This window comes from Danio rerio, chromosome 5 (genome assembly GCF_049306965.1).
Source record: "Danio rerio strain Tuebingen ecotype United States chromosome 5, GRCz12tu, whole genome shotgun sequence".
Taxonomy (NCBI): Eukaryota; Metazoa; Chordata; class Actinopteri; order Cypriniformes; family Danionidae; genus Danio; species Danio rerio.
Window position 1 is genome coordinate 59,805,001 of NC_133180.1, and position 26,851 is coordinate 59,831,851.

The window sequence follows — 26,851 nt, forward strand, 5'->3', positions numbered from 1 at the left end:
TCATCTGGCAAAGGAACAACTGACTCTGACCAAACTGCAGCAAACCAAGACCACACTTGAGATCTGCCTCCTAAAGAATACGCCCAGACAAGCTGCTCCCTCCACATCAGATGAGGAAGTCTGACATTATTGTGGAGGTTTCAACAATTTTTTTTTTTATTTAATACATCTATATTTGAAACTTATTTTAAATATCCTCAATGTAGTGTTGTAAATCTCAGATAACTGGATTGCTGGAAGAGGATGGGGTGGGTTTTTTCTTGCTTTTATTATTTATTATTATAATTATTTTATTATTTATTAAATTTTCTTAGTTTTCATTTCAAATAAAAATAAAGTTATATTTACCCCACACTGGCTATTCTACTTGTTGCTCTTTACATAGGCCTATCTATCCATCTACATTGTGATTGAGCACTGGTAATCCAGATTTAGTGATCCTGAAAAGTTCCTATCTGGATCAGATTGAACCAATTCAATGTTGCTTTGAAAAACTGGCTCAAAAAGTAAGCTGGACTACGTGATCACGGATCGCAAAAACAGGATTACTAAATCCGGATCAATTTTATCCGGATTAAACCTTTTGAAAAACCGGGCCCTGGAGTACCTGGTATCAGTCAATTTTGATGACTTGAACTTGTGTATCCCTCTTCTCACCTGCTCGACGGAAGGCAGTCATAGCTTCCATCACTGCAGTACGCAAGTCAAAAGCTCCAGCTTCAGCTCCATGCCACAACATGGCAAATTCACCTGATACATTGTATACAGCCAGTGGATGGGTAGGATGCTGACAGAAAGACAACTACATAGTAAGACTAGTAAAAACATGATGGTCTTTCTATAAATTTACTTTAATTTTAATTTGACTTATTTATAAAAAATTAAATAAAATAAAACATTCAGGGGTTGGACAATGAAACGGAAACGCCTGTTTTAGACCAAAATAATTCCTTAGTATGGTGTAGAGCCCCAATAAAGATTAGCCACCAGGCTGGTCAAACTTAGCCATGAATTCTCCTTTCTAAATTGGCCAGTGTTTCGGTTTTATTGTCCAACCCATGTACACTTACAGTTTAAAGATATATAAATACATACATACTATAGAAATTTACAGCAGTCTCAACATGATTAATTGAATTAATATTTTTAAAGAGAAATTTGTATATACAGTGGGGGAAATAAGTATTGAATATGTCATGTTTTTTTCCTGGGAATAATATTTCTAAAGGAGCTGTTGTAATGGAATTGAACCACATTTTGGTAACAACTCAAACTCAACAATATATATATATATATTGAAGTCAGAATTATAAGCCCCCCTTTGAATCTTTTTTTTTTTTTTTTATATTTCCCAAATGATGTTTATCAGAGCAAGGAAGTTTTCACAGGATGTCTGATAATATTTTTTCTTCTAGAGAAAGTCTTTTGTGTTTTATTTCCACTAGAATAAAAGCAGTTGTTACATTTTTTTAACACCATTTTAAGGACAAAATTAGCCCCTTTTTTTCGATAGTCTACAGAACAAACCATCGTTATACATCGTTATAACTTGCCTAATTACCCTAACTTGCATAGTTAACCTTATTAATCTAGTTAAGCCTTTAAATGTCACTTTAAGTTGTATAGAAGTGTCTCGAAAAATATTTAGTCAAATACTATTTACTATCATCATGTCAAAAAAAAATCAGTTATTAAAACTATTATGTCTAGAAATGTGCCTAAAAAATATTCCCTCAATTTAAACGAGGGGCTAATAATTCTGACTATATATATATATATATATATATATATATATATATATATATATATATATATATATATATATATATATATATATATATATAAATAATTGTAAATTTGTTCAATGTAAAAAGAAACTGACATAGAAGATGCCATAACTTGTCTTTATCTATAATAGATAATTATCTATAACAAAAATTACCTTATTCTTCACTTCTCGCACAATATCAAGATATGGTAATCCAGGTTTCACCATCAGCATGTCAGCACCTTCTTTCACATCCCGGTCCTAATAGAAACAAAAAGGAGAGAAAACTTTCCTTGTTCTTTATTTGGAGCATGCCATACTGTTTAAAAACAATTGCTACAATGCTGTTATAGTAATATAGTAAAAACATTGCAGTTCAGATTACATGTGACACAAGAGATCACATTAATGCAAAAAAGGCAAAGAACGTTTTAGTTTGTTGGTTCATTTTGTGATGTCTTATTTTCTTACACAGGCCCGCAGTGCTAGTCCTCGGGCACCAGGAGGTAACTGATAACATCGTCTGTCTCCAAAAGCAGGCTTAGACTGGGCAGCATCTCTTTCAGTGTAAGGAGAAATTAAACTAGTTATTTTCTTTAATTTTGGTATATAATGAATAAAACATCTCAGTGTTCTCATCTTCTATAACCACACAAGACTAAAGAATAACTGCATCCAACCTGAACGGTCCATAGTAGCAGGATGCAAATTTAGCACTGTAGCTCAGCACTGACACCTAAAAAAGGCAAAAGAGACTGAATCAGTATCTGCTATAATCTGTTTTACTCTATTATGTATATCCAGAAGTCACTTCTCTGAACCTTGTTGCCAAGATCATTGGCAATTAGAGCTTGCTTAATGGCTGCAATTCGTCCATCCATCATATCTGAAGGGGCAATGATGTGGCAGCCTAACGGGAGGATAAAGTGTGGCCTCATATAATACAGATGACTCTTAGATATATTTTTACAAAAATGCACATTTTGGGCCTCGTTTGAATTTAGTGTTATTTGTGCATAACCAGATCTTCCCGAAAACTATCCTCTGGATTGACAATATGTTCCATAAATATATGAAAGTTAAAACACTGTGTTACAAGTAAATGTTCATACATTCTAATCATTCATAAATATGGTAGGAGCGAATGGCACACTTAATCACAATTAGCCTAATGCCTGCATGTAATTATAGCAAAATATGTAAATGACATGTCTGAGAATGCAGTAGAATATCTCAAGTCCCTTTTAAAGTTTTCGTTCTAGTAGATTTCATAAATGTAGCCATATGCATGACAATAAATATTTAAAGGTATAGTTCACCCAAAGAATTACAATTTACTTTATATTTGCTCATCCTCAAGTGGTTCCAAACAATCTTTATTCTGCTGAATATTAAAGAACATTTTTTAAAGAAAACTGAAAAACTGTAACCACTGACTTCCATACAACAACAAATACTATGGAAGTCAATGGTGCCAGCTTATTTCAAAATATATTCAAAATTCATTTTGCTAGTTTCACAAACGAGGCCCATTATGTATAATGTAACTGCAAATAAAAACAATTTAGGACTAACCTGCTCGAGCGTATGCCAAAGCAACTTCAGCCAACCTCAAACAGCTTGCGGCATTATCCAAGCTGCCATCTTCACGTAGGATTCCTTAAAAAGTCATATAATATGGTAATATAAATGTTTATATGGTAATAAATGGCTTATTTAAATATAGTAGGTAAAAGATTTTAAATACATGTATATAATTTTTTGTAATTTAGCAGTCACAAATGTAGTTACCACATTGCTATTTATGACCTTGCAGTCCCTATTTATTACAATGCTGTTAAATGGTGCTTACAGACTATAACACTCAAAAAGGCACTGACCAAGCAAATAAATATATTAAACAATAAAGTAAATGTAAAAATGATATCATTTAATGAAAACACACACAAACATTCTCTCCTGTAGAAACAAACTCACAGGTATGATGTAGGTACCTGGTACACACATGCAGAAAAAAAGGTGTTGTCAATGCTGCGGTTTTGTAACACACAAGCTCAATCGCTCTTTCATAAAAACATTAATTATTGCATTAATACCTGCATTAGTCAGCTGCTAATGGCTCAAGCCTCTGTGCTGCTTTGCTCAATCTTTATTTCACTTTTAGTGAAATTCACAGACTCGGCTCATAAATGCATGCTTAATATTTAGTATTGCTCATGAAAATAAAGTACATTAATAAATGTATTAATGCAAGCTCTAAAATTTAAAAAGTTTTGAAAGTAGCCCAGGAGGCATTGGATGAGATGCGGGAGAAAGGAGTCCAACACATTGGAGCAGTTCAGGGTCGGAGTGGGACACCTTTTCAGCCCTGGAGTTTCAAGCCTCAGACCGGCCCACCTCAGTTCACGACTGACTATATTAAAATAAGGTCATTTCCAAATCAGTTTCTAATGACACTATCACGTCTTTTTTTTGAGAAAACAGCTGCTATAGAACTTCAAATGTTCAACAACCCTAACAGTATTATATGTCTTAACAATAAAAATGAAAACAATAAGTTACTCTAACGTGGATCGAACCCGGATCCGCGGCGTCTTAACCTAACGTGCTAACCGCAGGACCACATTAGCGGTGTTCAGAAAGGAGACACAACTGAGTTTTATAATCATTAAAACAGATGAAAAGAGAAGAGTTGCGGTGAAATAATGAATAAAAAGGCTGTGGTCAAGTAAATAAATAAAATTAAAAAGTGTAACTGCTGAGAGCAACAGATTCAGGAGCTAGGGACACCGGCCCTCGCGGCCAAAAAACGGACCAGCCCACCAGGAATTCTCTCGGTCCTCCCGATTAGCCAATCCGGGCCTGGAGCAGTTTAATGACAAAATCCCATCAAATGTGTTGACATACATGATTTAAATTTCTTGAGGTGTAATAACCATAATGATGGATATAATTGGCTCATAATTGACTAATTGTTGGATTTCCGGTCCTTATTCTCATATGAGACTTGAAGACTTGATGCTTTTTTAACCCTAATCATTTTGTTTAACCTTAATCATTTACGGCTTCATTTTTTCTATTATATCTATCATCTAACACTCCTTCAATGTGAAGTTAATAATTTAAAAGGTCAAACATTTATTAACAGGGTTACATTTATTTATAGCAAAACTTCTAATTAATTATGCATCAATAGTGTGCATTATAAGGTCATGATGCCAAATTTTATTTCATGTATTTTAGTTTCAGTGTTTTATTTTTATATTACTTAGACTAGTAATATTATTGATTTCGATAACATGAAACTACTTTAGGCAAGGCTTATTATCAGCGTATGCCAAATTCATTTTAGTTTTGCCTAAGAATTATTTGAAAATTATTAATAATACTGCATTCAAACTGTTGGTAGATCTTTTAAATTATATATATATATATATATATATATATATATATATATATATATATATATATATATATATATATATATATATATATATATATATATATATACATACATACATACATACATACACACATATATATATATATATATATATATATATATATATATATATATATATATATATATATATATATAATAAACTATTTAAATTAATAATAAAAGTAAAAAGTCAGAACTATTAGCCTCCCTTAAATTTTTCCTCCAATCTCTGAGAGAAGATACACATTTCTAAACATAATAGTTTTAATAGCTCACTTCGAATAACTGATTTCTTTTATCTTGTGATATTTAAAGACTTTACTGGGTAAGGTAACTAGGCAAGTTAGAGCAGTTAAACAAGTCCTTGTATAACAGTGGCTTGTTCTGTGGACAATCAAAAAAAAACAAACTACTGCTTAAAATGTTTTTTAATAAATTTAAAACTGCTTTTATTGTAGTCTAAGTCAAACAAAAAACACTTTCTCCAGAAGAAATTTTTTTTTATAAGAAATAGTTTGAAAAAAATCCTTGCTCTGTTAAACGGCATTTGGGAAATATTTAAAAAAGTAAAAAATTGAAATTGAAATTTTTGTCTTCAACTGTATATTTAAACAGACAGAGTTTTTTTTAACTAACCACAGTGTCCATGAGAGGTATACGGACAGAGACACACGTCACAGGCCAACACAAGCTCAGGGAACGTGCTCCGTAGTTTCTTTACAGCCAGCACTGCAGGAGTGTCATCTGCGTCTGCCCCAGAGCCCCTTTCATCCTGAGAAAACAAGTGAGGGGACATTGAGATGTTTTATCAACCCCTTTATAACATACGTGCACTTCAATTACTGACAGCAGTCTTACTGAGGCCATTTCATTTCTCACTGACCTTTGCAACTTTTGCAGGAACTCCAAAAATCAGCACACACTTCAGGCCCTTATCCACAAGGGGACGAAGTAAACCTTCTATCTTATTAACACCGTATCTACAATCAGGAGAATGAGCATCACATCATAACTTGAATAAAGATTTCTAAAAGGAATAGTTCAACCAAAAAACAAACACAATGCTCAGCATAATTGAATACATCCAATTTTGCCAATGAATATTTTTATAACTTTATTAGTACATATAGGTCATATATCTTGGTGCATTTTAATAAAATTATTTTTTTAAATGCATATATTTATTAAAATTATATTTTACTCACCGATTATCTTTAAAAATGGAAAGATAATACAACTAAATTCATTCAAAATATTGGAAAACAAAATGACAAACTACAAAATTTCAACAAAGTTTTTAAAAATTTTTGTTTTTCTTAAATTTTAAATATTTTGTCCTAACATATAAATTTGGGTGTGCTAATTTTGGAGAGTTATCATAAGTTATTTTGTCAGATTTGGCTTCAGTACTGACTATAAAAATATATTAATTTAAATGAGAGATTTGTAACTAATATATGTTTTAGAAGCTCATATATGCTGAGCACCGTACATACTTACTATTTACTTACCCTGAAGTGATTATAAAACTTTATGCATTTTTCTTCTGTTTAACAAAAAGCAGATAGGAAAGGCATTTTGAAAACCTGTAACCATTAACTTCCATAGTAGGTACCAGGTTGCCAGCTTTCTTCAAGATATCTGCTTTTGTGTTCAACAGAATAAAGAGTTATCCATTTTACAATAAACTGTTTTCCATTTATTTTACATGAAACATTAGCACTACATGAAGTAGGACTGCATGATATTGGAAAAATCTGACATTGTGATATTTTGTTTTGCTGCGATACGATTGTAAATTTCAACAGGTGAATTGAACAGCTCCATTTGGAAAGACTGTATTAATTTAGATCGACTGGTATGATCAAGTCTATTTCTATGCAGTGCACCTGTTAACCTAATTAACCTAGTTAAGCCTTTAAATGTCACTTTAAGCTGTATAGAAGTGTCTTGAAAAATATCTAGTCAAATATTATTTACTGTCATCATGACAAAGATATAATAAATCAGGTATTAGAAATGAGTTATTAAAACTATTATGTTTAGAAATAGGTAAAAAAAACAAACAGTTAAAACAATTCTGACTTTAACAGTGAATACATTTAATATTATCTCCATCTTTTAACTGTTAATAAACAATCTAATCCTGCGACGTGACTATTGCAGATACACACATTATAATGTCAAACTATATTTTGTTCAGCCTTAACATGAAGGCCTAGGCATGAGGACACCAGCTATAACTTTTGAACATTTAAGAAGATAAGACTTCCTTTAGAAGAGTTTCCATTATATTACGTGTTGATCAATTTTATATTAATCGTCAGTTAAATGACAAAATAACCAAACCTGACTTTAACAATTAACTAAGGCAAAAATATGTAATCTCTAAGAATAAACGGATCCTTGGCTTATCTATCTGCTTTGTTGGCAACCTCCATCTCCACCCAACATAAAGCTTATCTCAGCCTGCCAGCCCAAACTTCACATTCAAACTCCATCTTTGTTGTACACATCTTGACTTTCACTTCACATTAAAAAAGTATTAATGGTTATTGTATTGATTGAAATCCATAGTCTTCATTTAGACCAATAATCTTGCTCAAAATATCAAAGTCAAGAAAAATTATTAAAATAAGATATGACTGAAATCCACATAGTCTCTTGTCCCAAACTACCTTGTGTTTCAATATGGAATTTTATTAGAAGTCTCGTTGCCTCTTTTTTAATTCAATGATTAAATTCAAATGGTTAATAAGTAGTTTATTCCAAAGATTCTGTCGTCATTTACTCACCCTTCATTTGTCAAGAACCTGTTTGAGTTTCTTTCTTCTGTTGAACATGAAAGCAGATATTTTTAAGAAAGCTGAAAACCTGAAGTCATTGATTTCTGGATTCTAACTTTCTTCAAAATATCTTGTGTGTTCAGCAGAATAAACAAACCCATAAAGGTTTGGAACCACTTGAGGGTGAGTACATTTTCATTTCTGTGTGAACGATCCCTTTAACTGACAGTATGAAATCCAATAGAAAACATAAACTGTTTGGCTACCAACATTATTTGAAATATCAATCATACATGATAAATTTGTGCTGCATTTGAAATAAAAGGATAATAGTAAAATGACTGGTAATGATGCAATGAGGTTTGTTGCATATAACCCCCATTTGAATGTACTGAATGAAGATGAAACAAAAGGAAATGTTGTAAATAGACCATGAGCTATAATTGATACCTTGCTTGACCAGGGAGACTTGCAATTGGTTCAACTGCATCAGGACTGTCACTGTTAAAAAGAATTCAGAAAGGGACCTAATTATTCCACCTTCATTAAATAAAACAAACATTGTAAAAAGTTTGGTTATGAACAAGGAATATAAAAAAGTGACAAATTATTATAAAGAAGAAATGCATTACGTAATGAAGATAGGATATATAAGGTTATCTGGTCTGAGTTCTGAAGCACAGGTCTGCCAATATCGGAGAGTAGGGTGGAAGTAACCACTGTGTAGAATAGATTCAGCTGGCTGTGTCATTGTGCTATAAATTCAAATCGAAAACAAACATTTAGTGACAAAATTGGCTCAACATACTGTATGACATGGTGGCAGAATTAGCTTCATATACCACAGCAGCAAAAACTAACCAACCAACCAAACAAACAAACAAAAAATGTCAGTCAACGAGTATGCATGGGCCAGTTACTACATTCTGATGGTATGATAAAAATGGATAAAATTATGATGGTTTCACAATATTGTTGATTACTGCTCCACAATATATTTCTTTTAAATGTCTGGGTAAAAAACAAAAAAGCTTGCTAAAATGGCATCCTTGGATATCTTTTCGACTGGAGATACGGATGACACAAAAAAACTTTAAACAAAATCTAAAAATCGGAACGGTATAGCAGAAAACTTTGGCGGTTTGGCGGGTTGAATTTTCCAAGCTGCAGTATACCTTGAAAACAGTTTTCATCCAAAAACAATTAAAATAATTTTTTTTAAAAATTAGAAATTTTCAATTTATTTGGCATTTTAAAACAATGCACCTAACCATGTATTATTTCTAATAGTGAAATTATTTCGTTTTTAAATGTAATAGGATTCCTAAATAAAATTCATAATAATTTAATTCAATTGTAAAATATATCATTAACATTGATTAGACCAAAATTAATAAAAAAGATGTTTGGCCTTAACAAAACAAGTAAAAGTAAATTGAATAAACAAATAACATTAATAACGGATAGAAATGGCTAAGAACACATCCGGATTGGTTTGTTATTCTGTCCACTGACTGACTTTATAACAATAAAACTTAAGAATGAATGAGTAAAATGTAAAGCTTGACACATTCTCCTCATGCCAAGAAAGCAGGCATGCAGACATACTCACAAGACACATTTGACCAGTTGCGTAACTGAATCAACTACATTTAACAGAAAATAGTATTTTCAATAATTGCAATAAGTAAGGTGCACCAATAACCGACTCATGGTAATTAAACAATGGTGGGAATGGTTAAGCAGCAAACCTTAATAACGCACTGATTAAATCTTGCATGTTGCGTTATCAACTAATTCTATAAAGATTATAACTTCAATAATTATGACAAAAGTACTTTTTGGAAAGTTACATAATTTAATAAAAACTTTAAAAAGCAGTGCCTACATTTAACTTTTTGGTTAAATATTTTAACAACTGCAATTGGTTAGTTTTGACAGGTTTATTTTAACGTTAGCCAATATTGCACGTCCTAAACACTGCATAATAAATACTTTAAAATGCTAATGTTACGGACACATAAAGCGTCTAAAACTTTTAACAAACTGTTATCAGAAATTGAATTGGGATTAACTTACTTTGTGTTTAGTCGCCGCGAATGAGAAACCGTAAATGACCCAGATCTTGCTAACTGCAGAGTTGCTCCTTAAACCTCAAACGACATGTGCATTTCTTTCATTGAGAGGAAATCTTCCGTCAGTGTTTACACCAAACCTTTCTTCCTCTAGAGGGCGATTGATGGCCCAGTTAGTCAACTTTTATTGAGAAAGTACGATATTGTCATATCTATTCTAGTTTTTTTTTGCATTGTGTACTATACAAAGTATAAAAACGGCTGAACCATATGGGGTTCTAAACAGAACAAGTTACCCCAGTACAGATAAGCCACGCCTGTCGTGTTAATTCTGTGACTTGTGGGGTTGTCATTCTAGCCCTTTTTCATTTCTGTCATATCAAAGGTCTTTATGCTTCTCGGCCTCCGTAGAATTTTTTTTCGGTGGTCTCGCGATATTTCCTAAATAGATGATTTGTATTTGAAATATCGCGATAGCTCATTGGGCTCCTTTTGCAAGGTAAATAGCTCACATCGGTTAGCTTGTGTTCATTACAGCTGTTTATCCACCGCTGTCAACCCACCCGTTCATTAACGACCATTTAAAAATGTAGGTTTACGTTATGTTATCCTTCAGCCGTCGCTGCGAATAATATCTGTGAGGTAAATGTTTTTTTCAGCGTATCATTGGCACATTTAGTACTCGTCATCTCATGCTAACTGACAGCAAGCTTGTTTAACCTTATAGAAACAATGCCGCAAAATGATCGACGTTAATCTACATGTAACTGCAAGTGTTTTTTAAACATACTGTATGATGTTACGGGTATTTAAATTTGATTTAGTTTTAGTATGTTATAATATAAATTGTAATCTAATAGTTCAAGAATACAAAACCGTGGGGAACAAATGTATATATTTTTCAAAATGAAGTTTCTATCTATCTATCTATCTATCTATCTATCTATCTATCTATCTATCTATCTATCTATCTATCTATCTATCTATCTATCTATCTATCTATCTATCTATCTATCTATCTATCTATCTATCTATCTATCTATCTGTGTGTGTACAATAACTATATATATATATATATATATATATATATATATATATATATATATATATATATATATATATATATATATATATATATATTATACATACACTTACCCCTTTTTATAATTATATTCTATATTCAATCATTTTATAAAATTTTATATATTATATATTTAATGAACTGGATAATGAAGTGTTTTTCCATCATTTATTTTTTCAGATTTGTTAAATGGATCTCAAGAAAGTGGACTGGGTCCATCTCAAAAGGAGCACGATGCTGCCAAAATAACAAAACACTTTTCAGTGAAGTCTGTTTTTCATAGACTTTTATCCACTGACTTATTTGAACGGTTTTCTTCCCTTCTAACTCCTTATACTAGTGGTTGACCAGGTAAAGCCATTAATAATCAGCAGCAGCCATTAATAATGCTGTTCTCTCTGCGAGAGCTGGTGCAATGGCTGGGCTTTGCCACATTCGAACTGTTCCTCCACTTGGGCGCACTGCTGGTTTTCAGTGTGCTGGTGGCGCTGCACATGGACGTGGATAAGCAGACTCTTGAAATGAGTTGGTGGCTTGTCTTCTCACCCTTGTTCACTGCTGATGGCCTCAGTACCTACTTCACCGCCATTGTATCCATCCGGCTCTATCAAGAAGGAGAGAAGCGTCTTGCAGTGCTGCGCTTGCTGTGGGTGCTGACCGTGCTCAGCCTCAAGTTGGTGTGTGAGGTACTGCTGTGCCAGAAACTGGCCGAACAGGAACGGGCACAAGATTTGTGGTTCGGGCTTATTGTATCCCCACTTTTCATCCTTCTACAGCTGCTCATGATTCGTGCTTGTCGTGTCAATTAAAGGACAAATGGTCTGCACTCATGCCAATGGACTTATATGTATGACATGGACACATGCAGGCATGAAGAGTGAATCCTTGTGAACTACACATTTATTGTGATCTTGTCTATTTTATGTTCAAATCAATTTCTGGCACAAGCATGTATACATGGCATCATAAACAATGCTTAAAATGTGCAGTTTTTGATTATTATTATTGTCCTTAAGTGCTATTTGGTCTGGATTTTTTCTGAATACCGTCAATGATGCTTTATATGTGTTAGTGTACTTTTATTGTTGTTTGTACAGTTGTAAATAAACCATTAACATTCAAACACTTGTTCTCTTGCTGCTTTTTTTAATTTGGTATTATTACTTTAGGTGACAGCAGTTTTTAGATGTTCAAGTTGCTGATGCGGTAAATAAATGACGTGTAATATCCACTAGATGGTACTATAACATGCATTTTCTTTTTTTTTTATCAAACAAGCTGCACTCAGTACAAGCCATTCAATTGTTCGTTGCAGAATAAATCCACAGCAACACTGTTTAATGTTTTTATGATGTTAGGAGCACCGTGATATCATTAAAGTTCAAGTTTATCTCATGCATATCTCAGGAAAAAAAAATGTCTTCAAAATTGTAGAAGGGCCTATGTTAAAATGAATAATGTAGTGAGATGAATATATATATATATATATATATATATATATATATATATATATATATATATATATATATATATATATATATATATATATAAACAATATTCTGTCTTGCATCAAAAGAATAAATGGTAGCAGGTGTGCTGTTTGAATGAAATGCCCTTTATCGTTTTAGTTAATTTCAGATGTGTGATCATACAGTTAACATGACATTTCCTGTTAGCAAGGGCAGAGTTACTGTAAATAATAAGTCGTGTTATTTTTGGACCTTGCACTCAGTTTGTGATAGCATAAAATAATTTCCTCGAACAGATGTTTAGACAAATTAAGCCTAACTGGACATTATGCAACCCATTGTAACTGTAAATGGCAACAATTGTACTAAAGGTCGCACATCCATATCTTAAATGAACACATTTTCCTGTCTTCAAAGAGATTTTGAGGATAATTCCCCATAACAGACTACAGCAATCTAGATACAGTCTATAATTAACCTGACGCGTGGTACTTATGATGTCTTGCTAATCTTTATTTATGTGCCCTTTTATTTAATCTCATTAAAACTGGATTATGAGTGTGACGAGGACAGTAATTGTACCACGTCCTCAAAGGATATGTCATTAAAACTGTCACCAAATAACAGCTAAATCAGTGGTTCTCAAACTGTGGTACGTGTACCACTAGTGGTACGCAGGCTTCCTTCTAGTGGTACACGGAGAAATGAAATATGTCAAGTACATGATAAACACATTTCAAAATTTATTAAAAATGATGTATATAATATGCCATATATGACATATAGCCTATATTTCTGAGGTAATCTGCCACTTTTTTTAACTGTGCAGATATGTAGCTGCTTTACTGGGCCTACTACGCTACTGTATTTCAATACTGCTCATTTTGGTGGTACTTGGAGAGACAATTCTTTTCTGAGGTGGTACTTGATGAAAAAAGTTAGAGAACCACTGAGCTAAATGATAAACAGTATATGATCACATATATTTACTTAAATGTATACATTTTATAATCATCCATTTAACTGATCGGTTTAAAACTAGTTTATGGCCAGATGACTTTCTAGACTTAATTCAGTAATGGGACAATGGCCCCTCAGCAAATATTGTGCCCACCATGAAAAAAAACAAACAACAAACATATAATCAAGTGCGCGCAAACATACACTGATTTTAATTTACGTGTAACTACTTTTCTGACTGAGTTGCACCAAACACCTTGCAGTTTTGCTCATTCACGACCATTCAGAAAAGAACGCAGAAAAAAATGTTTAAAAAATCATGCAATGGGCGTTTCTCGCTGTGCTTGACTGACAGGGCTGCTCTGCATTCACAATAGTGCGAGGGCGGGGCATATATTAAAACAAAGGTGTGCCTGAAGTCAAAATGACCAAATGAGGTGTCCACCCCGAGACGAAACGGTGACGTCACTGATCGAAGGCGGGATCCTATCGGTAGACTGGCACATCATCATCATGCAGGATACATTGTTGCGGCTGCAATGATGTACGAGTAGGAATAAGGAGAGGCGCTGCAGGAACAGCGATAGATTATTCGGCTTCACACCTATCATCACAAACCCATAATGTCGGGCGGGGATCTTCGCGTTCTTCACCAAGAGCCCGGGCAGGAGAGCCCGAGAATGCCGGCCTGGAAACGCGAGATCCTTGAGCGGAGGAAGGCGAAGGGCGGCGGGTCCGGAGCAGGTGCCGAGTCCGTCGCATCTCGACTTAACGGCGAGGTAACGGGCAGCAAAAGCAAGGACGATGTTGCCAGCACATCTTCTAGCAGGAACTATTCCGTTACTGCTGCTAAGCGCTCGACCAAAAGCCCGGATCTATCGCCGGTAAAAACAAAAGAGCACTGGCCATCCGCGGAGCCGAGCGACTTGGAGGAGAGAACGGCAACAGACAACGGAGGAGCACAGGAAAGCCTGGTGCTGCAAGAGAGTTTGGGTCCGCTGCAGGAAAACCCATTCATTAAATTGGAGAAGGAACGCAAGAAGCGTCAGAGCCAAGAGATCTCCTCGCGACCCGTTCAGCACATCCTCGAGTTGTACGGTAGCGTTCCCGGCATACGGACTATACGCGCTGAAAACATCATCATTATTGAATCCGACCCGGAGTACTTTCCGGAAGGATGTGGCTTGAAGCATTCATCGAAACTGCAGCAGAACGGCACGGTGAGCGGATACAGCTCGCTCAATGACTTGTTAGATCGGAGAGGTAGTCCGGTTACGGAGATACGCGCAAAGGAAGTGGTCATTTACGACACTGCGCTTAGTAAAAGCGAGGAGAACCTCAGCACGCTGGTTTCCGCCCCGCTGGAGGGGCAGGGGAGGGTGAGTCGCATGCTACAGAAATTTGACAGAAATTATGGCAAGCTGCAGCCCAGGTCTCGTAGCACTGAAAACCTCCTAGACTTGGATCCTACCCCTGTCAGGCCAAACTCCAGACCTAAGCCAGATGTGGTGCCAAAATGTCCAGTGTCTCCGCAAGCCGGCTGCTCGCACAGCAAGGTCTTCCAAAACATCCAGTCTTCCTCAAGCAATCATCACACCTCTCCAAGTGACTCAGGGAGCAGTACACCTCTTTCTGGATCCCCTCAGTTAGTGTCTTCCGCACGCAGACGTTTTGAGGGGACTGGGGGACGAAGTGTCACTGTCCATCCTAAGGAAGACAGTGACAGGTCCCCATCCAAACCTGTTCGAGAACGGGATTGGGACAGCACAGATGGGGCCTCCAAAGCAAAGGTGCCATGCTCTCCGGAGAGCCACCGTTCCCGTGCCGACTGTACTTCAAACCCTATGTCACCTCCCTTGTCACCCAGCTTTGAGATCCGTCCGTCTCCTCGGCCAGATCTTTCTCTCCTTCCAGCTGGTGATCTACAGGCCCGTGCTCTCGCCAACTTGCGTCTACAGTCTCGCAATTCTTTCACCGTCATTCCCAAAAGTCGCACAGCCATCTCTTCACCTGGCAGCACTGCTCCATCCAGCCCTGTTCTTTCCCCCTCATCCCCACGACCTTTGGTGGGTGTGGCAGCTTCAGAGCCAACAGTGCCAACCCCTTCACCTGCTTCTTTTACGCCGCCTCCATCAAAGCTTACAGAAAAGCTGACTGTAGAAGCCAAAGCAGGGTCTCCCCAACATACCCTACCCGCCATAACCCCCTCTCCAGTTTCTCAACCCTCAATTGACTTACCTGTTTCTTTAGACTCTCCTCTGGAGGACCCTCCAGTTGATAAGCTGCCTATCACAAACATTGATGACATAGTTGTGGAACCCACACCACCCATCCTGAGCCCTGCGATGCAGAGGCGCAAAGGGAATACATTTACAGTCGTCCCAAAACGGAGGCCTGAGGCTCAGTCTAGCCCTTCTGAGGCCCCAGAAGTTGTCACCGAATCTCCAAGCACGCCACAGGCCCCTTATGCTCATCTGGGTACCCTGATTAAAAAGCGTTACCCTGCTGCAGAAGAAATTGAGGTCATAGGGGGCTACCTGTCCCTTGGGCGATCCTGCCTCACAAAGACAGGCTCAACTGGAAAAAAGGTAAATACACTTATTATTATTAGAAGAATACTGACTGATCTTTGGCCATTTACTCACAAGATATGTATTAAAGAAATAGTGGCTTATAACAATAATTCATTCAAAAAAAATCTGTAAGCATATAGTGACCCTCATCATTGAAACCTCTTACAAATAACTTTGTTCTGTGGAGCACAAATTAAAAAATTAGACATCTTTGGTCATCATCTATTTGTAGTTTTAGCTTTGTGCAAATACACACTAATGTAAAAATGCTAAAGGACAGTTTGCTGGGTTTTTATGGCCTGTACAAAGGTTCAGTGTGTTGTGCACTGGATAATTCAAGATGTCATCACAGTGTTTTATTGTTTTTTTTTCTGTACTACAAGGTCACTGACCCATCAGTCTGATCTAGTGGTAATTTAAATCTTGTTATAATTTTGTCTTGAAAAGTGGTTTAATATTCCATACACCTCTTTCAACTTTTATTAATGAAAGAGATTACATGATAACAAAAACACACAAAAGTTATTGGACTGCTTTGGCTGTCATAAGACATCAGTGGGCCATGCTCATATAAATCTACACCTGGGGTTAATCTGTCTGAAAAGGACTTCATGCATCCACCTAAAACCAAAACACTAGCTGATGAGATGTACTGTAGAAGATTGTGCTCTGCTACAGACACAGATTACAATATATGCTCTTGTTGAGACTTTAATTTATAACCAAATGTAAATAGCAGTAAAGGACTTATTGGTGGAGGTCAGGTGATTTAGGGTGGAAAATGAGTCATGTGTTGCTTGTGGAATTACTTCTCAGAGTTCCTGAGGTCTGATAAAGATTTTTTAGGTTTGTTGTTAAATCCTGAAAGGGATGTTTTGGACACTTGTTTAATCTACCCTTCAAAAAAGATAATCTGCCTTTTGTTTAAAATTATTACTTTACAAAACCATACGTGAGGTTAACATACTCCCATTTATTGTCAAAATTAATCTCAAAACAGGAAACTGACTAAGTAGCAATGATCTTTCACTTCCTGTATGTAGTGGTGCTGTGTCAGGTAGTCATGGACTCTATTCTGATTGCTATCAAGTACGTTTAGAGCCTTGCATTTGAAATGAGTATGTTCCTATTGTGACTATGGACTTTGTAAATTCATGTTTGCCATATTTTTCAGTAACATATTTTTGCGCCTCTGATTGATTCTTATGGAGACTCATAAGGACCTACACTATGCTCTAGCTAAATTTGGGACTATTTGTAGTCAGTTTCAGTTCTGTTCTTTAAATGTTGAAAATGACTGTCTAACTTTCCTGTTTTTTTCTCAGCCTTTGATATATTCCATAGGTCTTTGTTTATGGTTTATTTTAAATTAAATGCTTTTCCTAGACAACTTTAAATCTCATAGAGGATACTGTATCACAACTTTCAAATAAACACACAAATTTAAAAATAAAATGTCTAGAATCATAATCATAAAGATATCAAAACACATTACAAATTTTAGAAAATGCCTGATTTTCAAATAATCTACTTTTCCCCTTATTTAACTGAAGGAAGCAAAACACCCCTCGACATAAAGACCCTTGATAAAACACAAACCATGTTTCCTTCTAACATAATACATTTTATTAGTCCATGCAGGTAAGAATGATTGATTCTTACAGATCGGTGCATATACAGAGGTCTCTGGTAGGGTTAGAGCTTTACTTCTTTGGTTAAAAATTCTTACTGAGTTTTTCAACAAAACCCTCAGTAAGGTCCCTAAAGCCAAATTGTCCTCCACTTGCATCCATAGAGGGGTCTCTGCTGCAGAGTTAACTGGTGCATCCTCCAGCAAGAAAATTAAAGCTCTAACGATGGGAACCCAACAATAAAACTTATGGTCTATGATGTTTTCTAGTCAAACCTAGTTTTCTGATGCATTACATGTAATGGATACCAAAATACACTCCAAATCATCATCATCATCATTATCATCAAAAAAAAAAAAAAAAGATTAAAAGTTGCTGTAAAAAAAAGAAAGTTCAGAAAAATGTATATTTCAAAAATAGAGAGAGAGAGAAAACAGAAGTCACTTTGTTTTATAATGTCTGCTGTAATAATGGTAAAAGTAATCTAATTTGTCTGTTGCATTTTGTTACACAATTCTTCTGTGGCATATAAAATAACTGTAAAAAACATTAACAAGAAGCTCTACATCTATAATAACAATGTTATAAAGGAAAACAACTTAGCTGCTTTTTCAAAATCATTGACAATCAGAATTGATCCCTTTAAAAGAACTGATGTATTTTCAATGGCAGGCAACACATGAAAAACTGAATTGTCAGTTGGTGTGTATAAATTAGATATCGTTATAGTTATTCATTGATTCATTTCCGTATCGGCTTAGTCCATTTATTAATCCGGGGTCGCCACAGCGGAATGAACCACCAACATATCCAGCAAATGTTTTGTGCAGCGCATGCCCTTCCAGCTGAAACATCCATACACACTCATACACTACCGAGCCTACCCAATTCAACTTTACAGCATGTCTTTGGACTGTGGGGGAAACCAGAGCACCTGGAGGAAACCTATGCGGAAGCAGGGAGAACATGCAAACTCCACACAGAAACGCCAACTGACCCAGCTGAGGCTCGAACCAGCGACCTTCTTGCTGTGAGGCAACAGCACTACCTATTGCGCCACTGTGTCACCCTGTTATAGTTATATTTATGTAATATATATATATATATATATATATATATATATATATATATATATATATATATATATATATATATATATATATATATATATATATATATATATATATATATTATTTTTTTTTTTGAATATTTTCATAATTTGAAGAACCTTTTTGCAACACAAAGCATTCTCTCCTTTCCATTCCTTTTGTACATTTGAACATTTCCATGGATGTAAAAGAATCTGTAACCCTTAATACCAGTAAAGAACCCTGTAGTTATCATGTTTGTTGGGAACAGCTTTTAAATCATCCTACAAGGCTAAATCCTAAGGTGACATCAACAACATTTTCTCAAATTGCTTTAACATGTGGTACACTTTAAAATGCAAAAAGGCTTCAATTTTGTTCTGTACATTTAAATGCCACAATCATTGACAGAAAGTTTCCATTTCAAATTGTATGCAACTAACAATGTTGCCGCTCCTCTTTCTGTGTAGCCTCTAGCCAGCCAGGCCCAGATGTTACAGTGAGTTGGGTGATGTGCTGCTTTTGTTAGTGTTGTCTGTTGTGAAGGTGATTGTTACATGATTGAGGATTGGCTAATGCCACGCCTTTGTTTTGTTTGGCTTCAGCAGGTGTGTTAAAGCTCTTCCTAGAGCATAGACAGAGAAGCAGCAGTTATGGCTAGGGCACGTCATTTGTTTGGAATGTCTCTTTCTCTCTCTGTGGATGGTCTCCGTGGCTCTTTTTTCTCTGCAACTCTAAGAGGGCATCTTTTTGGCCAGCGTACTCCAAAAGCTCTTCAACTTCTTGAGGAAGCTTCTGTTCTCTTTTGCATTTTCTAAACCTTGAAATATTTTGGTACCTTTGTAAACAAAATTTTATTGGTTTCACATGCAAAACTTCCACAATGCTAGTTTGATTTCCAGAAAGGATGGAATTTGGTAGTGGATTCTGGATTGTTGTTAGGATGATGCTTGATTGTTGATAAGCTGTAATGAGTGGTTGTTATGCTAAATATTTATGACTGGTTGACAGAGAATTGTTGTACCAGGATTGGTTGGATTAATTAGGGTGACAATACCAAAGACTCTAGAATAATGGGCTATAGACTGACGTTTCTCTGCTGGAGCAGCTCAGACCATACATGTGCTTTTACGACAGTTTGTGTGGCCAACAAAAACACTGCAATCTCAGTGAATACTTTCTTCACAGACATTCGAAATATGTCCACATAAAGCTTGAAGTCTCTACTTCTCTACAAACGCAAGGTACAGTCCGTTCGGTCAAACGCACATCATATGACAGCAATTACTCAAACGCCCACTTGTAAACAAAGAGTCACTTTCATTTCTGGAGAAGATTCACCATCAAGACCAAGATGTCAGTTACTTCAGAAGAGTAGCACGATCAAATGATCATTATTTAGAGGATGATATTGTGTAACACGGCTATAAATGAGGTTGGTGTCGTGATCTAGTTCCTTTCGAGTGCACATGCATTAGCATGGGCAACCTAAAAAAAATGGCAATTTCGTTAGATATAAAAATTTAGAAGTTAAACTATTGACACAGTTGTTGTTTAATTTTATTGGTGATTCCTAATATGTAATGTAACCAAAAGCTTGGCAAACAGTTTTGGTGAATTTGATGTTTGCCCAAATAGTAAGAATGCCAGAGCAACTGGTGTTTCTAAGATGGCCACAGAGTGAAATGACTTGCCTTAAAGGGACTTTGACAATATTTAAGGGGCTGTTTATAAAGTTTTCAACCCAAAACAGGAATTTGATATGATTTAGGTTTGCTTGAAAATGACATTTTTGAAATGACATGTAAATCTGAAAACATTACTAGTTGGAAGTTTTTGAAAATGCCACCTTTGTTGTGTCTATGTAATCACATGAAAACAAGTGTCTCTGCAAACAATGACGTCATGCATGTGCATGGTATGTGTTCAGAGATTTGTAGATTACAGGAAAACGCGAACAAACACTCAATAAGGGTGAAGTACATGGTAATGGTGGTTTTGTGGGAGGGCTGGGCAAATACTTAACATTCACAACCATGAAACTACATTACTGAACTTTAATACTAATCACATCCTTTGCACTAAAGGTTTGGCCCACAACAATAGAAAAAAATGCATTTAACACATTTTGCATGCTAACGTTTTTTTTCTCCATAGGTTATCGCAAAATAAAGATCCCTTGAAATAAATCAAAAAAACTTTTGCAGAATCCATGTGTCTGACAGGTAAAAGCTGCTGCTCTTTCTCTTGACTGTTGCCTTAGTGCTGAGGAATTGAGACACACTGGCCAATTTTTGCATATGTACATGACCAACCAATGGTGGTGTGCAACAAGCCTTGAACTAATGTGAAAAGTAATCCAAAAAAAATGCAATTAATGACAAATGTAGTAAGTAAAAACTATTTTAAGACATTTTAGGAGAATAAATTTTCTTAGACCCAAAAAAGAGGACATGTCCAGAAAAAGAGGCTCTATGTTCACCCTATTAACATTTTATCTATGATATCTTCTAAGCCATTGCAAACCACACTTATCACAGGTGAATGATATATTAGAAATCAAATTATTTCAAGATATGACATATATTGTTTGTCAACTTGTGAAGATTTTGTTAAATGAAAGTTCCTTTGCATATGCAGGTGATGAAACAAGGATTCAGATGTCTACTGAAAATCAACTAAGCTCTGAGACATTGAAAGGAAACCTTGATGAAACCATAAACCATAAAACTCATACAGTTTTGGTTTTTAATATACAGTACAGTTTATAATATTACATGTATTTAATGTACATTGCAATACTGTTATAAGCAATTAAGCAATACTGTGCAAGAATCAATAAGCAAACTGTGATAACATGGCTTATGATTTTCATGCTATGTTAGGAAGTCATTTTCATCTAAGTATGAAGTTAAAACATTTATACAGCTCAATATTTATCACATCGTGTAAAAATCACATTTAACGACAGTGTTTACAAAAGCTTGAGAAGCCTGGCTGAGGTCTGCCTGGGTCTTGTCATCTTCTCTCTTGGGGTCTTGTGTGAGCTGTGGTTAAGGGGGTTGGGGTAAAATCTTACCAATGCCCTTAGCATATTGTCTTCTCAGGGTTGGCACTTTATTCTCCAGAGATGACTGAATCCTGCTGTTGTTTGAGACAATCACAACTGTTTTATGATCGTTTAGTTTTGCTTGTAACTTGAGGGAACACCTCTATTGAGAATAATGCAATAAGGTATTTAGTCTTCCAAACCATGGGTAACAAATGTATTAAAATCAGTTGGGTTGCAGAATATTGTCACATTAGAATTATAAGGTTATATCTGACATTTTTGTCAAAATTGAGTTGACAACTTATTTACATTATGTGAGGTTTTTTACATTTTAAGACTTTTTATTTAAAAAAAAAACTGTTACACATATTGTTTGCGATAGAATGCAAAAACTTTGAAGCTCAATATCTCAAAACCCTTCAGAAAGCAGATAGAACCTTATAATTCCAAAATGACGATATGGGTGTAATCACACTATGTACAGTTGCCTTGAACCGGGCCAAAGCACACTTGTCCCCCTCCTGTATCCCTCGATGACCCGCACTCACATTACACTCAGGCCTGGGCACGCTTACGTCATTGATAATGCGCTGGTCAGAAGTGCTCTCGCTTAGCACAGTGGACATTTCTTTAGTTATATCGTTTGACATGCAGTGACACGCAGTCAAATATTTCGCCGAACAGATCAGCCATTTTTGACGCTCATAAACAATCATTAAATCCTCGTGCTGCCGCAATAAGGAGGTTTGCTGAAGGTGCGCAGCTTTCGTGCCTAGTGAGGGATTTGCGTCTTTAATAACCTACGACAGTTTGCGTTCATTGAACAGTGAATGATTAATAAATCCATATGAAACACTCCCTTAAAAGTCATGTCTTGTTTTTAGTTTCGGGCTCTGGCGCGTTATGCACTCATACACAAGCACACCGTGCCAAAGCCCAAGTGAACCGCGCTCATGCCTGAGCCCGATTCAGCACACTCACACTTCTCAAATGATCCGGGAAACGGGCCTGGACACGGTTCGGATAGCATAGTGTGAGTACGCCCTATGTCTGTGGCTGAGTTTATTATGAGATATTTGCTGAGTAGCTATTATACTAGCTAATTATACTTGTAGTAAAGAAAGGGCAGAAGTGAAAATGAAAGTCTGATATATGAAACAATGAAATTGCAACTTGTCTGACATAATGTTGACATAAATACTGCTGATATTACATTAGTAGATTATAATGCCTTATAATGCCTTTTTAATCTGAACATATTTAATGTGTGTTCACAGAAAGGTAATATTATTAAAAGCCAGAAGCAGAATATTTCAGAGAACATTCGTCATGGTTAGATATAAGCTTTGATGAATCTGCTGCTCATTCTGGTGCCTGTTAAGAGTGTGTTTTAATAAAAGGCTTTATTTGACATGGCCCAGCTGGAGAAAGTCTACAGGAGCTTTACACATGCAGTTATGGTAGCATTAATGAGTTTGTGTGTTAGGTGTATGTCAGTACATTCTTCTTTCTGTTTCTTTGAGGCTACAGAGACTGGTTTGATTCTTGTATTGCATAATTTTAACTTTCTGAACTAAATCATTCATTCATTTTCTTTTTGACTTAGTCCCTTTAATAATCAGAGCTCGCCACAGCAGATTGAACTGCCAATTTATCCAGCATGTTTTTTGTGCAGTGCCCTTCCAGCCACAATTACAACACTGGGAAATACCCATACACTTGCATTCACACACATACACTACGGCCAATTTAGTTCATTTATTACACCTATAACTTGTGAGGGACTTGTGAGGGAAACCAGAGCACCTGGAGGAAACCCACGCGAACACGGGGAGAACATGCAAACTCCACACAGAAATGCCAACTGACCCAGTTGGGGATCGAACCAACGACCTTCTTGCTGTGAGGCGATTGTGCTACCCACTGCACCTTTATATACACACACACAACAGTTCTGTCTGGTTTTTGAATCTGATTGGCTGATAGCCGTGCAATTTTCTGCAATATCAGAACTCGTACAGCCTCCTGACTCTTTAGTGTTACTCCACCCACATAGAGTGACAGCAGATCAATAAGCTCTAGGTATGCACCGTTATGGATTTTTTGGCCATTATCGATAAACGATAACTCTTCAGACTTGAAGGCCGATAGCCAATATGTATAGGCCGATAATTATAAATATTTCAAAATGTTATATTTTTATACAGCAAACTTCATAAAAGATTTAACTGCTCTTATGAACTGAATAGTCTATACTCAAAGCAAAAAGCTATAATTTCAAGCTGATTATATAGACCTATATTCACGATTTCACATAAGTCAGCATGAAAAAAATCAATTGTTTCTTTTTCTTCATTGCAAATTAACATGCAACTTGACTGTTGCATAAAACGAATAGTTTAAATAAAAAAATGGGATTTAATCAACAAGCAAGTTAAATATATTTTAAATAAAATGAAAAGAGCTAAGAACTAAAACCAGCTCAATTTCTTGAATATAACGTGTTATAGTGATGTACATGTACAAATATGTCATGTCAGAAAAAGCCTTTTTTAGAGGTGTTTTGATAGTTCAGAGCCACCGTACAGGCGAAAAGCTAAATACAGATAGTACATTTTACTTGCGGCATAGAATTATCCTATTTGGCGTTTTATTTCCTTTTGAACACATGTAGGTGCTGCTTGTCAATCAGACAACGCTTCTGTGTTCGTTCTTGCTGTCAATTGCGGGAATAATGATCGATGAAAAGTTTATGATAAACCACTGTGAGTTTCACTCAACTAGGGCGCAGATTTTCCCTCTGAGTCAGATTTTGATCCAACATCGGATCATTGAGCACAGATGATTTTATGACAAACACAGTACAGAATATAAAGACAAAATGTGCGGCGAGATGAGAACCCCTATGCTGGATTCAGTGACCGGCGCACCTTTCCACCGTGCTGCTGTGAAGGCTGTCAGATCAGTATGTGTTTGTGTGTGCGTGGTGACAGCCCTCACGCGCACTTGTTATTATCAATATGAATATTCTGATCAAACTGAATACAATCTTACAACAACAACACATGGCAAGCAAAGCGTTGATAATAACAAATAATCATATTAAATTACAAACAACCCAACGATTTGTTTAGCATTTGTGCATCAGTGCTGTTACGTTTACACATGTACTTTTTTTCCTGAGGTGATTGAAAGCAAAATACACAATGGCACTCAATTAAACATATCTACAATGATAAGGAACATGGTTATTTGCTGAGTTATTAACGCACAGCAATGCCACATGAAGAAAGGCCAGACTTTAAAGGAATAAACAATGTGAGGAGAGATCCATTATAGTGCACTGGACAAGTCTGAACAAGTTCCGCCCACACATGCGTGAGGCAGGCAGATCTGTACAATTACGTAATTCATCGGCTTAAAGATATCGGCTTAAATTAGACATCGTATTGAAAACGATTATCTTAAAAATAGCATTTATCGGCCGATAACGATATGGCGCTAACGATATTCAGTTTGATATTTTCAAAATACAGCTGATCAAAACATTATTGTTGAGACATTCTAAGTTCATCTTTCTTTTTTATGTTGCAGTGCTTTATTTATGCCATAGTAATTGTAGTGTATTGAGTTTAAGATGGGACTCACATATCAGGAATGTATACATTTTGTGTTGGCCACTCTTTGTATTACCCTGAGTTACTTTTTGGTTGCCAATCTTTTTCTAATAAGTCTCCTGTTTTCGTTATTGCAAACTAGTTCAGTGAAAAGAAAGAAAGAAGAAATGCCCTCATGTGTTTAGCGTTTTTTCTTATTGCAAACACAACAGTAATCTGGTAGTGAATGCGTTGCTTTGGATTATTCAGGCATAATTATTGTGATCTCCTGATTTCAACAGAGAAATACTGGGAAACGTCGCTAGACTGATGGGATTTCATGCTGTTCAGCCTTATAATCTTAAAATGTCAACAAAATCACCTGTTTTGTCATCACTTTAGACATTACACTGGAAAATTATTCAAATACTAGCTCTAAAATTACGTTGGTGAAGTAGCTGCTGTGGTGGTTTCTTCTGTTCTGACGTCAGAGCTCTAAACTCTGTTACAGCTATTATATCCAGCACCGTCCAGAGCCAGGGTGCAAAGCCCATATGATTACAACACTGCTTGCTAGCAAAGTCCCTTTAAGATTTAACATGCTCTTCACACTAAGTTATGGTGTATTACAATTGAAATCTATTGTGACGGTTGCACACGCTGACACTGTCATCAACGGCACATCACTGAATGGCAACGTAGCGCATATTGTGCAAGCCTCATTTAAAACGTTTACGTTACAATTCAGTCATGGCATGTCGTGGTTCATCCCTTGTGATACCCAATTCAACACCAGCGCTTCCCACACATAAGACTTTACCTCAGCGGCCCGGTTCTGTGTGCGTGAGAAACTCCACAGACTCGGATGCTCTGCTGGGTCTGTTCTGACTTTGGTAGTAGCTTTGAGAAGAGCGCGAGAACACGCAGAAAAGAAAAGCCTTTTACTAAACAGACTGATCCAGCTCATTATTTAGGGCTACTACAAGTATATTTATGTTAAAGATAATATGTGCAATATATATTATTATGAAATTAATAATGTTTTGTTTGGGAGCATTGATATAGCCATAATCTTCTTATGATTCAAACACAGATTAAATAGATCTGATCTTGTAAATGTTTGTACTATCCATACTGCACATTTTTATTAACTTAACAATAACTCCCTATTTCTGCTGCCCAGTGTGAAAGATATTTTTTTCAGCTCGAAACTGGATCAAAAATTCATCAAGAAGCTGTGTGTGAAATTGAAACTTTGGACACTGAACCTTTAGCAGCAGGTCAATTAACAATATTTATTTTCTTATTTTCCTGCTCTCAGCTGTTTTTA

The 26,851-nt window shown here is 35.8% G+C and overlaps 3 protein-coding genes across 3 annotated transcripts in view; 2 read left to right on the forward strand and 1 right to left on the reverse strand.

The window, feature by feature from the left end:
- Positions 1–10,110, reverse strand: part of alad (aminolevulinate dehydratase) — an 11,725-nt gene extending 1,615 nt beyond the window's left edge. Inside the window, 11 exon segments of the mRNA NM_001017645.1 lie at positions 658–787; positions 1,943–2,029; positions 2,240–2,327; positions 2,449–2,504; positions 2,590–2,678; positions 3,344–3,427; positions 5,847–5,982; positions 6,094–6,190; positions 8,447–8,497; positions 8,629–8,751; positions 10,076–10,110. Of these exon segments, the coding sequence (NP_001017645.1) occupies positions 658–787; positions 1,943–2,029; positions 2,240–2,327; positions 2,449–2,504; positions 2,590–2,678; positions 3,344–3,427; positions 5,847–5,982; positions 6,094–6,190; positions 8,447–8,497; positions 8,629–8,747 (937 nt within the window). The 5' untranslated portion in view covers positions 8,748–8,751; positions 10,076–10,110.
- Positions 10,111–10,590: 480 nt separating this feature from the next.
- tmem203 (transmembrane protein 203) lies at positions 10,591–12,275 on the forward strand. The gene is given in 2 exon segments (NM_001002519.1): positions 10,591–10,713; positions 11,333–12,275. A coding segment is annotated over 1 exon segment (423 nt). The 5' UTR covers positions 10,591–10,713; positions 11,333–11,538; the 3' UTR covers positions 11,962–12,275.
- Positions 12,276–14,072: 1,797 nt separating this feature from the next.
- Positions 14,073–26,851, forward strand: part of tprn (taperin) — a 40,990-nt gene continuing 28,211 nt past the window's right edge. Inside the window, exon 1 of the mRNA XM_005165497.6 lies at positions 14,073–16,169. Within this exon, the coding sequence (XP_005165554.2) occupies positions 14,205–16,169 (1,965 nt within the window). The 5' untranslated portion in view covers positions 14,073–14,204. The remainder of the gene's footprint in view (positions 16,170–26,851) is intronic.